The 12,392-nt window shown below is 42.2% G+C and overlaps 1 protein-coding gene across 1 annotated transcript; it reads left to right on the forward strand.

Moving 5' to 3' along the window:
* Positions 1-8,942: 8,942 nt before the first annotated feature.
* On the forward strand, positions 8,943-10,538 carry LOC122085734 (transcription factor AS1-like). Its single transcript, XM_042654262.1, has one exon. The coding sequence runs from the start codon at positions 9,224-9,226 to the stop codon at positions 10,403-10,405; it is 1,182 nt and encodes a 393-aa protein (XP_042510196.1). The 5' UTR covers positions 8,943-9,223; the 3' UTR covers positions 10,406-10,538.
* The last annotated feature ends 1,854 nt before the right edge of the window (positions 10,539-12,392 follow it).

A 12,392-nucleotide genomic window follows, 5' to 3' on the forward strand; every position in this document is an offset into this window, starting at 1 on the left:
CGAGCTGTGTACTCTGATGTTTTTGATGATTTCCTGTATATACTTGATATTTGAACTTTATTCTTTTGTGTATATATCATGCCTTCGGGCCCAAATGTATATAATTATTGTATCACCATTTGGGTATCAAGTATATGGGAATTATTTACAGGTAAAACTTAGTCTTCCGCTGATCTGATGAATTTATGTTAGTGTGTGTATGCTGTGGTGGAATACAGTATCTGATGATCCTGGCAGGTTTGGGTTAACCGGTGTTAACTCGGTCACCGCTCCGGTTCAGGGTGAACGGGGTGTGACAAACGGTGGTATCAGAGCGTGATGCTCTGCTCCACTTACAGCATACCATTAGAATCCTGTAGACTCTATAATAGGAAAATGGGGTTGGGCTAATATAAAAGCTTTAAAGATTAAAAGCTAAAGAAAGAAACTATAAAATGAGGTTATATTATAAGTTGCATTCATGGCATGCGTGAGTGTAGATAAAAGGTATTAGATTGGAGCTATAACCTATAAAGTACTATTTTGACGAAATTTCGGCAGCATAACGGCGTAAAAAGGGATTTCCAAAAATTTTACACAAACACCTGATAAACAACAGATAATAATACAACAAAGAGCACAGATAGAAAAATCACATCACAACAAAATCACATAAGCACTCCACATAGGGAATCACCACAAAAATCACTATCCAAAGATATTTTATTCTATAAATGAACCAGTTACAATACATATACAAGGAATGAGAAGAAATAGGTATACAATGTTTACAAAAAGGAGAAAACGGGTAAATAGCTAGTGTGGGTGAGCCAAGCCCTCACTGGTCGTCATCATCGTCGTCGATGATCACCACGTTCGCCGGAGGCCTGGAGTTGACGTTGAAGCGGTGATCATAATAATCGAACCTCCCGTTCACCACCCGTACCTCCCTCCGCAGCCGGCCATAGTCTGCTGAGATAGCGTTGGCCCTGGTGTCCAAGTCCTGACCCAGCCTAAGGAAGGACTCCTCCAAGGTGGCCTGCCTGGAGACAGTCTCGTCCAGCTGCCTCAGTATCTGAACCTGGCCATCCTGCAAGGCCCGCATGGAGGCTGTCTGGCCCTCGTAGTCGTAGGAACCACTCCCAGGTGGTGGGGCTGTAGCTCTGGAAGAACTAGGGCCAGGACCTCTTGATTCCTGAGGCACCTCCTCAGGGATGTTGCCACCCATCAGATCCTCCTCCTCGTTCTGAGGAACGTAGTCCTCATCCTCCTCACTGGACTCCTCCTCCATGAGGACATCCTCCATAGGGGCAGCCCTCCTACCCCTACCTCTCTGAGTTCCTGATCTAGGAGGTGAATCCATGAGGGTCTGAAGACCCATCTTCAAGAGGTTCCTCCGGTCGAACCTATCATCCGGGGTCTTCCCCTCCTCTCCGCTCAGATCCACCCCGAAGAACTCGAAAATCCTAGTGAGGATCCTGTCGTAAGGGAGTCCTCCATCCTCTGGGTGGGAAGTGTGGTGCTCCATCGTTCTGAGAATGATGTAGGGGAGGCACAAGTGCTCGCCGCCTCCCTCTGCGGCTGTGAAGATGCAGAAGGCAATAAAATCCGCCATGAAACCCACCTGGTTCCGATGACCTCCTCTGGGGAGCAGGTTGAACTGGATCAACCGGGCGAATAGACGAACCTCAGGGTAGAAGGATGTCTCGGACTCCGGTCGACTGTTGCTGTCACAGATGGTCTCGTAGATGAAGTCCGGTGTCTCCATACTCATGAATGGTCCCTGAGGCCTACCCCTGGGGGGACTGTAGTATCGGTGTCCCGCCGCCGATATACCCAATATGCTGGCCAAGGTGCCTACCGTCAGCTGGATATCCACTCCCTTCACCAAGTTGCTGATGGTGAACTCCCCGTATGGATATGACACCTCTAGGTTACAGTAGAACCGACGGACGAGCTGCTCGTAGCATGGTCGGTCCACCTGAAGAATAGAGTCCCAGCCCAGTGCTGAGAACCTCTCCTGAAGCTTAGCCTTGTGGAAGTCCTCGACTACCACGGTCTTCTCCATCAACACTGACCCCTTCAGGAAGTTGGGCCAGTGGGCTGCGGCCTCTACACTGAGAAAGTGCTCCTCATCATAGTCTGAAGGGTCAGACTGGGCAGGTGCAGATCTCCCTGTGCGAGGAGCTGAAGAGCTGGTCTCCGCACTCTTCCGCTTAGAAGCGGTGGTCTTGCGTCGAACGCCAGAGGAAGATGGTCCTTTGCCGGTGCGTGACGACATCCTGGCAATAAGAAAAGGAAGTAGGGATTAGTACAGAAAGGAAAAGACAGAAGCATTATGAAAGGGAAGTCCAAAACCAAATTCATGCAAAACAGAACGGCGACAATCTAGGAACGACAAGAAACTTATGACATGACGCACGGTAGTTGACGACGCATAGAAACACGCCAAAACAGCAGGATGACAGCAAAAGCAATTAGCATAAATAGATGTAGGGAATTCAAGCCCATTGTGCAAATCTGAACATAATGGATAATAGCTTGAAACCCTAGGTCTAGAGCAAAATGCCGTAGTAACGGGATCATGAAAGTGCAGGAACATACCCAAATAGACTATGGAGTTCTATGAATACAAGTATGAATGAAAATCAAGGAAATCAATGCCAAAAATAGGGATTTTCATGGGAAAACATGGGGAGTCCAAGCATAATGGATGATTCATGCAATCTAAAGCAGATTAAGCATAAAACAAGTGGAATGTACTACAAAGGAACCATCAATTGGAGAAAAGGATCAAAAAATTTAAGAAACCCCAAAATTTGGAAACCTAGGGCACAAATTGGGGTTTTTCTCCAAATGAAGAAACAAATTCCTATAAACTACGAATGACTACAGTAGAATCATCATAAACACGTGGAAAGACTATTCTATGGTGAAAAATAGGGAAAGAAAGCCTAGAAAGTAAACCCTATTCATGCATTTCACCCAAATGGAAATTCTGGAAAAAAGAGAAGAAGAGGAACTTACTTGAATGAAGATGAGTTGACTCTCCTCTAAAAGTGCCGAGTGGGTGAGTGAACTCGCGAGTAGAAGCGCCAAGGAGACCTCCAAGATCGGCCAAAAGAGAAAGGAAGTGAGAGAAAGGAGATGGGGAAAGAGACAAGACTGAACAGGACCTGTAGGGCCCTGTTCGTGTTTTAACACGGGCAAGACCGGCGGGTATAACCGGCGGGCTCCTACCCGCCGGTGCCACCCGCCGGTTAGGGCAGTGAAGACCGGCGGGTATAACCGGCGGGCTCCTACCCGTCGGTTCATCCCACCGGTTATGGCAGCTGGGAAATTTTGAAAATTTTCCTTCTTTTCTTGTTTCCCTTCTCTCCTCCTAGCATGATTACATCAATTTTCACTATTGGATGTATTACTATGATTAGTATGCTATGGTCAAGTGGGGCCATTAGCATGTCTGCTGTGGACTTTGCCTGTATCATGGAAATTGAGCTATGATTATTTACAGGCTATCATACACTACAACACCTCATGTAAGGGCATATGATTGTATGCCTAAATCAATTCTATGGTGTTTAATCAATATGGTGTGTGATGTGTTCCAGGTACAGGGATACGATGGTACGTACTAGATCCGGTAGTAATGCCCGAGGTACCTCGCGGGGTCCTCGTCGGGTCGGTCGACCACAAAATCCTAGGGGGTCCCATTCTGTGGGGCATACCTCACCTCCACTTCCTCCAGAGACCCTTGGTCAGGGTGGGGCACATGGAAACCCACCTATGACTACACTTCCGGACCCTCCTCCGGTCATTACGCCGGGAGATGTTGCTACAATAATTCAGCAGTCCCAACAAGCTTTCCAACAGCAAATGAATTGCATGGCATGTAGTGCATATGATGTGTTGTGATGTGTGGACTGTTGTGTGTGGTCCACCTCTCTACTTACTGGGCTAGTGAGCTCATTCCACGTGTGCACCCCCTTTTTAGATGATTTTGCAGGTCAAATATCTGAGGAGCATGGGGTGGGTCCCACAGTCGAGTTTCCTGAAGAGGACTGGTGGACCCCTGGGGAGTTTGAGCACGGCGTAGACTGCTCGTGTGAGAGCTGTGCTGCGGGACAGCAGTTCTGAGGCCGAGCTGAGCTCCACCCTAGAGGCCGTGCTGAGCTCCACTTCCGAGGCCGAGCTGAGCTCTTCCACATGATGCCGAGCTGGGCACAACCCCTGATGCCGAGCTGAGCTCCAGCCTTGATACCGAGCCGAGCTGTGTACTCTGATGTTTTTGATGATTTTCCTGTATATACTTGATATTTGAACTTTATTCTTTTTGTGTATATATCATGCCTTCGGGCCCAAATGTATATAATTATTGTATCACCATTTGGGTATCAAGTATATGGGAATTATTTACAGGTAAAACTAAGTCTTCCGCTGATCTGATGAATTGATGTTAGTGTGTGTATGCTGTGGTGGAATACAGTATCTGATGATCCTGGCAGGTTTGGGTTAACCGGTGTTAACTCGGTCACCGCTCCGGTTCAAGGTGAACGGGGTGTGACACAAAGGGTTTTCTTTCAGAAAACTTTGAAATGAAGGACATGGGTGAAGCTAGTTATGTGCTTGGAATCGAGATTAGTCGTGATAGGCCGTGGGGGTTACTTGGGATATCACAACAGACATATATATCTTGATAAAATTTTAAAGAGGTTTAACATGTCTAAATGTTCTGGTGGTGAAGCACTCATCAGTAAAGGAGACAAGTTGAACAAGCAATAATGTCCAAAGAATGATATTGAGAGGAGCTCAATGAATGACAAGCCTCATGCCTCTGCCATTGGAAGTTTTATGTATGCACAAGTTTGTACTCGCCCTAACATTGCCTTTGTAATTAGTGTACTTGACAGGTTTCAATCTGATGCTGGTCTGGCTCATTGAACTGTAGCTAAGAAGGTTATGCGCTATCTACAACAGACAAAAGACTTCAAGCTAGTGTTCAGTAAATCAGAAAAATTTGAAATTGTGGGGTATTCTGACTCGGATTTTAGTGGGTGTATTGATGATAGAAAGTCTACCTCTGGATACATTTTTGTATTGGGAGGAGGAGCTATTTCTTAGAAGAGTGCCAAACAAACTATTTTACCTTCATCCACTATACAAACTGAGTTTGTGGCACTTTATGAAGCTACCAAGCAGGCAGTGTGGCTGAGAAATTTCATATCTGAACTAAAGGTTGTAGATTCCATCTTTAAGTCTTTGCATTTGTGGTGTGACAATATTTCTGTTGTTTTCTTTGCAAAGAATAACAAGAGATCTAGTAGCTCCAAACACATTGAGATTAAATATCTTATAGTTCGCGAGAAGGTCAATGCTGGGGGATCGTTGTTGAGCATATTATTACTGAAGAATGGTTGCTGATCCTCTGACTAAAGTTCTTCCAGTGGAAATTTTTAAGACTCATGTTTCTAACATGGGTGTGATGAAATCTTTTGATATGCTTGTTTAGTGGGAGTTTACTTATCCATAGTGGTATTATAATAAGCATTATTTTGTTAGATCATACATTATGAGCACAATCTATATTAAGGATGTTTACTTTCTAGTATAGTGTTCATTTATATTCTCTCTCATCATATTATTATATGATTATTGTTGTTTACTTTGACATGTCACAGTTAATGGCGGTGTTTAGCCAAGTTTCGTGATTTATGACGGTATTTAGCCTAAATCCATGGAGGTGGTTGTTAACCATAGACTGTATGCCAAAGTGAGATATTAATATAAGAAAATGACGATTTGCCTAAGTATTGATTAATATCAAAGTTCTCTACCTGTGAGGTTTTCAAGGTAGGCTGATCTTTAGATCAAGAACAGACCTATAAGGAAGGATATATCTTATGTGATCACAGTTATAATATAATTCCTTATATCTATGTTTCTAGGTGATTTGAATTGATAATTTTCTGTTGTTTGTAACATTAGATAGTTATATGCCGTATATTGATGTGTATTTTTTACTATTGTTCAATAATAGAGATTATTGATTGGATCAAAGTTTGTTTTGAGTGGTATTCAATCTTGGGATTATTTGGCCAGATGTCAATGGGAAGACATCAGTATCAGTGTAGCCCAAGTGGGAGATTGTTAGTACTCTTATGTGGGCTTAACTGATATTGATTGACTTATTGGGTCCAAGAGAATAAGAACCACTCTAATTAGGAAATTTCTTGTCATATTCTATTGTGTAAATGGAATAGGGTTTAGGGATTTTATTATATATAGAATACTGACGGTTCCTGTAGCTATTACTTTTCATAATAATATTTTGGGAGCACTGCTTTCTCACAGAGCTAGTGTAGAGACAGAGAGAAGATCCCATAGTAAGTGGCTGCAAAGGATCTCAGTAGAAAGACCCATATTGTTTGGTTCTTCATCATAGTTCGTGGTACAAGCATCAACCTTGATTTAGGGATTTTATTCACGCTCAACGGGTATGTGATCTATTTCTTTCCATTATTCATTCTTGTATTCTATACACTGTAGGTCATTCAAATGATTCTAGGATTTAGAATTACTAACAGGGCATTGCCCACATGAACTTCTATTGTGGTTAAGATTTAAACTCATGCCATAATGTCATTGCAACCTGTTGTATGAATGAAGAAAGTAACTAAATAGTACAAGGAAGCTTTCCTAAGCTTTTGAAAAACCGACGAGAGAACTTCATTAGTAGAAGAGACCCTTTCTCTTTATATTCTTAGCACATGCCAGCACTTCGAGGAATTTAGGGGGTGGAGGGTCAGTTACAATCAATGTTTTTTAGAGTTTGAAGGTAGCGGAGTGGTTTAAAGAATTAAAATCGGAATTGAATCGTATTTATCGAAATGTGATTCCATTAAGAAAACTAGCTAGGGTCAACCTGACCCAACCCGGTGCAACCCTAAACTCTGTAGGGTTGGGCCTAAGCATAAACTCTGTAGGGTTGGGTTAGGATTGGATTGAGTTTTGAGATTTGAGATTGGACTAGGATTTTGAGAAACCCGGCCCAATCGGGCCTGGTTCACCCCTAGGTGTGTGTATATAAGCCATGTTGTGGACCCTGGTTTTATATTATATGGTAACGTGGGAGATACAGAGCCATTTGGGGCCACGTTGACGTCCATGTTCCAGACATGTATGGACGGCATATCGATTTAGGTTGGAGAAAATTTTGAGCTAAAAGACACTGCTCGCCACAAAAAGTGAGAGAGAGAGAGAGAGAGAGAGTGGTAGTGGGACTTTTCGGTCGACTGACTTTTTCTGACAAAGGCTAGCCATCAACATAGCAGCAAAGCAAAGCAGTAGCTACAGTCACCCCATTTAATGCAGAGAGAGGGAGAGAGAGAGGTGGGGGAATGATGTCTGCTGAGCTACTCCCAAGGGAAGACAGAGAAAGGTCTCTCTCTCTCTACACCTATTCAATCCTTTTCCTTTTCCGCCGATCAAAGGTCACATGGAAAGGATAGAGTATTACAGATTACCATAGGATGAATCGAAATTTACTGGAGATGCCAACCCATACCAGCCACCATCATTGGCCATGAACAGTGAGGTGAAGGTGCACCGATGAGCCTATTGAGCAGCCACTGGATCTGGTCATATAAGGGAGATTCTTGTTAGCTGTGGAGATGATTACTACTCTACTTCCTTATTTATTGCTTTACATGGAGTTCGTAGAGCATTCACAGTGCCCCCCTTCTTCCCTTTGTATCATAAATTTCCTTTTCCATAGAGATTACTGCTGTTGCTTCTTCCTTTTTAAATAATTAGTTTATATGAAATTGGTATATAGTATCTCTGCACTGCCTCACATCCATTCTCCATCTTATATGTTCTCGGATCTGGGGTATTGGTCTATCTTGTCTCCCACAGATTCTACCACCCAACAAGGTTCAATAATCCTTTCAGATGTCGGAAACCATTTTAGTTAGGCATGGAGACACATAGGTTATTGGTCTAAGCCCATAGAAAAGGCTCTGCCCCAATCTAATTTTCAGACCAACCAGCCCTTAATCTCTGTAGATGAGTAGATCCCATGAGAATGATAAAATACCACCCGGTCAACCCCCTTCCCATGCAAACCTTACGGATGAGATAGAGCTCCCCACCCCCTACCCCCTACCTCCTACCCCCTCCATTTTTCCCCCTTCTGTTTGCTCTAATCTCATATCGGGTGAAAATTTGATTCAGACAATTTGAATCCATCATTAGTCTAAGGAGGACTTGGGTCAAGTTTTGACCCCGAGGGTGGATTAGAGTTGAAAAACTCCAACCATGAGTCAGAGTTGTGTTGAATTAGGATTGAGGCCATAACCTGACCCAATCCAACTCAGCCCTAAAATTAACCTTATATTTTTTAATAGAAATTTGAGCTTCAATTGATATTTTATTTTTTATAATTTTTTAATATATAAGATACGAATGATAAAAACATATTAATCAAAGTTAATTCAATCATTATAGAAATTAAAGTCAACCCAATCAAATCCAGTCAAACTCAACCCAACCCAATCTGATCCTGATAGAGTCAATTATAAAGTCAATTAGGACCAAATTGGGTTAATATAATTCCAACACGATTAAACTTAACCATGAACCCAAATAAAATTGAGTTGAACTTAGGCTGAATTTTGAAAACCTAAATTGAATTAAGGTTCTAAGAAACCCAACCCTATGTCACCCTTAGGCTCATCCCGATTAAGAGTCCCACATTGGGAGTATGGCCCACCGCCCACCTACGTCAGTAGGCTAGTCTCTCCCAACATGGCTCACAACCACACCACCCTCATTAGGCTAGTCTACTTTTTCTTTTCACTCTCTCATATCTGAATGGCCCACCCCACCGGCAGTAGGTTAGTCTTTTCGCTCTCTTTCTCATCCACATAGCCCACCCCACCCGCAGTAGACTACTCCTCTCTCTTATCTGAGCACCCCTCGTCCTGTCTTTTCCAACCCTTCTGACGTTTCCTCTGTCTATATCCATCTCTCTCCGTCCTCTTCCTCCCTCATTTATAACTCTAACCCGTAAGTTCAAAGCCTCAAACCCTCTCATACTGTACGTATGCCTCATCTTCCCCATTCTCCTTTAGGCCTTCCAAACATAGATTCCAAAAGAAAGAATGGGAGCTTAATTAGATGGGTATCCTCCAACAGTATTCAAAGTTGAAAGGGAAGAAAGAGGAGACGTCATGGTTAATAGGAGATGAAGGAAAGGCAACGGTGGCAGCCTGAAGAAGACGCACTCCTCCGCGCCTATGTCAAGCAATATGGCCCTAAAGAATGGAACCTTGTCTCTCAACGCATGGGTAAACCCCTCGACCGTGACGCCAAATCCTGCCTCGAGCGTTGGAAGAATTACCTCAAGCCTGGTATCAAGAAGGGTTCTTTAACCCCTGAAGAACAATCCCTCGTTATTTCTCTGCAAGCTAAGTACGGCAACAAGTGGAAGAAGATCGCATCTGAAGTCCCTGGTCGCACAGCCAAGCGACTGGGTAAGTGGTGGGAGGTCTTTAAGGAGAAACAGCTCAAACAGAGCAACAAGACCCATCAACAACAGCGCCTCTTCTCTCTCGATTCCTCTGCAAATTCTTCTATCCCAACAACCCCTTCGGCTCCATTAACAGTTTCATCAACAACAACCCTTCTCTCTGCTTCACCTGAACAGGGTAAGTACGATCACATCTTAGAGACTTTCGCAGAGAAGTACGTTCAGCCAAAGTTGCAGCTTCTACCTTCTCTACTGATGCCTAACCTCTCCCTCTCCGACGCCCCTCCTCTGCTTTCACTCTCCGGCGCCACCCCTACCACCACCACCACCACTTCGCCGCCGTCGATGCTTCTCCCCTGGATGACTGTTAATAACTCGACCACCTCGTCTCTGTCTTCTTCCTCTTCCACAACGGCTTCGCCGTCCGTGAGTCTTTCTCTAACTCCAACGGACCTAAGCAAGGTCGACCCAGTTTCACCGGAGATCGGGCGACTCCTCCCTGTTCATGAGTTGGCTACTTTGGTTCAGTATTGTAAGGAGCTTGAGGAAGGGAGGCAGAGTTGGTTGCAGCATAAGAAGGAAGCCATGTGGAGGTTGAGTCGGTTAGAGCAGCAGTTGGAGTCGGAGAAGAACAGGAAGAAGAGGGAGACGATGGAGGAGGTAGAGACCAAAATCAGGTGCTTGAGAGAAGAAGAAATGGGTTTTCTTGATGGGATTGAGAGGGAATGCAGAGAACAACTTAATTCTATTTACAGGGATGCAGAAGCTAAGGAAGCTAAGATGGTGGAGATGTGGTCACGTAAGCATGTTAAGCTTGCTAAGCCTGTAGAACAGCAATTGGGTTCTTTTTATTCTTTATCATCACTTCACCACCATCACCACCACCATCATAGCTAAGAACTGAGGAGGAAACCACTACTGCAACCCATGTCTTCTCTGTTTTGATATTTCCAGATGTTTTTGTTTTTTAATCTTCGTCTTTCTATGTTTACTGAATAAAAATAATATAATCTAATATGGTTTTGAAATCCATGATGCCTTTTCAGATTCCATTCCACTACTGGGTTAGGATAATTACTCCTTTTGTGTACTGTTACATTACTTCTTATGAGAGAGAGAGAGAGAGAGAGAGAGAGAGAGAGAGACATGGGGAGACCAGCCAAACCTGTTATGTCTAATCTGTTTCTACAATTTTGATAAATGAGTGATAATGACAGATAGACCACAGAGAGATTTCCTTGCTACATTTTCTGTGAAAAATAAATATGCTTATCAAATCAAATCATATGCTGCGTCATTGTTTTAGGAGTTATGAGGGGACTATTCTCTGAGGGGGTCGGGTCTAAGCAAACAAGTTCACTTTTCATTCAGGCTTTGTTTCAATTCTATTGCTTGATTTGTTTTTAGTTCATATATGAGGAGGAGATGAGACTCAGGGAAGAGCTACTGTACGCGACGCTGTAGCACAGAAAATTAATTTCCTTGATATTTTGAAGGGACAAAGTTTTCTGTCTTGTAGCGGCCCTTAGGTCAAGACATAGTGGGATGCGAAATTATCATCGTGCACCTCTTGGGTTTGCACACCATTTGTGTCGGGTACCCTGGACAAAAACCCCTTGTCCTCTTTTTATTTAGGACACTTGCACTCTTTTTATTTAGGAAGAAAGAACGTTGCCTGTTGGGGTATATAGGGTATCTATGTCAAGATATAGTAGGTGTAAAAAACGCTTTCACCCTAAGATGCTTGTGCAAGTGTCTGTTGTTGTGTACCCGGGCTTGTGGTCTTGGCTTATTAATTAATTTTTTATTTAAAAATAATATAATAATTGATATAAGGCATAATGTGCTTCTGTGTTGGGTGCAAGAGCGCACAATAGGGTGGTTTCACTATGCTTAGTGAAGTATATTGCTTTACATCTACCCCATGGCATGTGATAGAATGTTTCGCATACATCTCAACAGTCAAAATTTTAATCCAAAATAATCAAGGAAAGTGGCTCAAACTATGATTCAAGTTTTAATAAAGTTAGCAAATGCCATCAAGTTGAGATGAATATAAAATACAAAATGACATCGTTTGTAATTTTATCTACTTCTAGTCTTTCACGTAAAAAAAAAAAAAAAAAAAAAAAAAGTTATTTTAACCTGAATTATACTAATGATATGCTTACCTAGTTCTCTGTCACATGGACTAATGTATTGTCATATGGCAAACAATGAAGTATTATATTTCACTACGCATAGTGGCGAGAAAGAAACCCAAAATTAATATATCCATATAAATCAAAGTTTTCCAAGATATTTCTCCCAAACCAAGGAGATTTAAGGGTGGATAGTGAAATTAAATTAATACTAAAATACATTTTTTTTTTTGTAATCATTACCTCAATAATAGTACCGTAATTAACTCCAAAATATACCAAATTTGACTACTAAATTTCACTTCATTTTTACTCAAATTCCTTGGATAAAAAAAAAAAAAAAAAAAAAATCACATCGAAGTATCTTTCCAAATATAGGAATGAGTATTGAGGCTGGCAATAGAAGTGGGATCAAATTGAAAAAAAGACTAGAACTGAAATATTATTAAAAATAAAATATAAATAATAGATAAAATGAATAAAAAGATCTTTTTTATTTGAGATTCAGAAAAAAATCAACCACCCAAGCCAAAGTTTTTTTTTTTTTGGATGGGAATTGAATGAAGATATGTTAAATCGTCCCTGTATCGAATTTTAAAGTTTGGTTCTTCCAAGAATTACTCCCACTATTTGATGCATATAAGATGAAACCGTGGGAAAAATGTTAAACATTCAAGATTACAACACTTCACTTTTACTCCTCAAAATGAGCATTGGAAATGAAAATTTCAACTACGGTTTGC

Source organism: Macadamia integrifolia, chromosome 8, assembly GCF_013358625.1.
Source record: "Macadamia integrifolia cultivar HAES 741 chromosome 8, SCU_Mint_v3, whole genome shotgun sequence".
In the NCBI taxonomy this organism is placed as follows: domain Eukaryota; kingdom Viridiplantae; phylum Streptophyta; class Magnoliopsida; order Proteales; family Proteaceae; genus Macadamia; species Macadamia integrifolia.

Coding starts and splice junctions, on each gene's coding strand:
- LOC122085734 (XM_042654262.1), top strand. CDS start 9,224: ATGAAGGAAAGGCAACGGTGGCAGCCTGAAGAAGACGCACTCCTCCGC.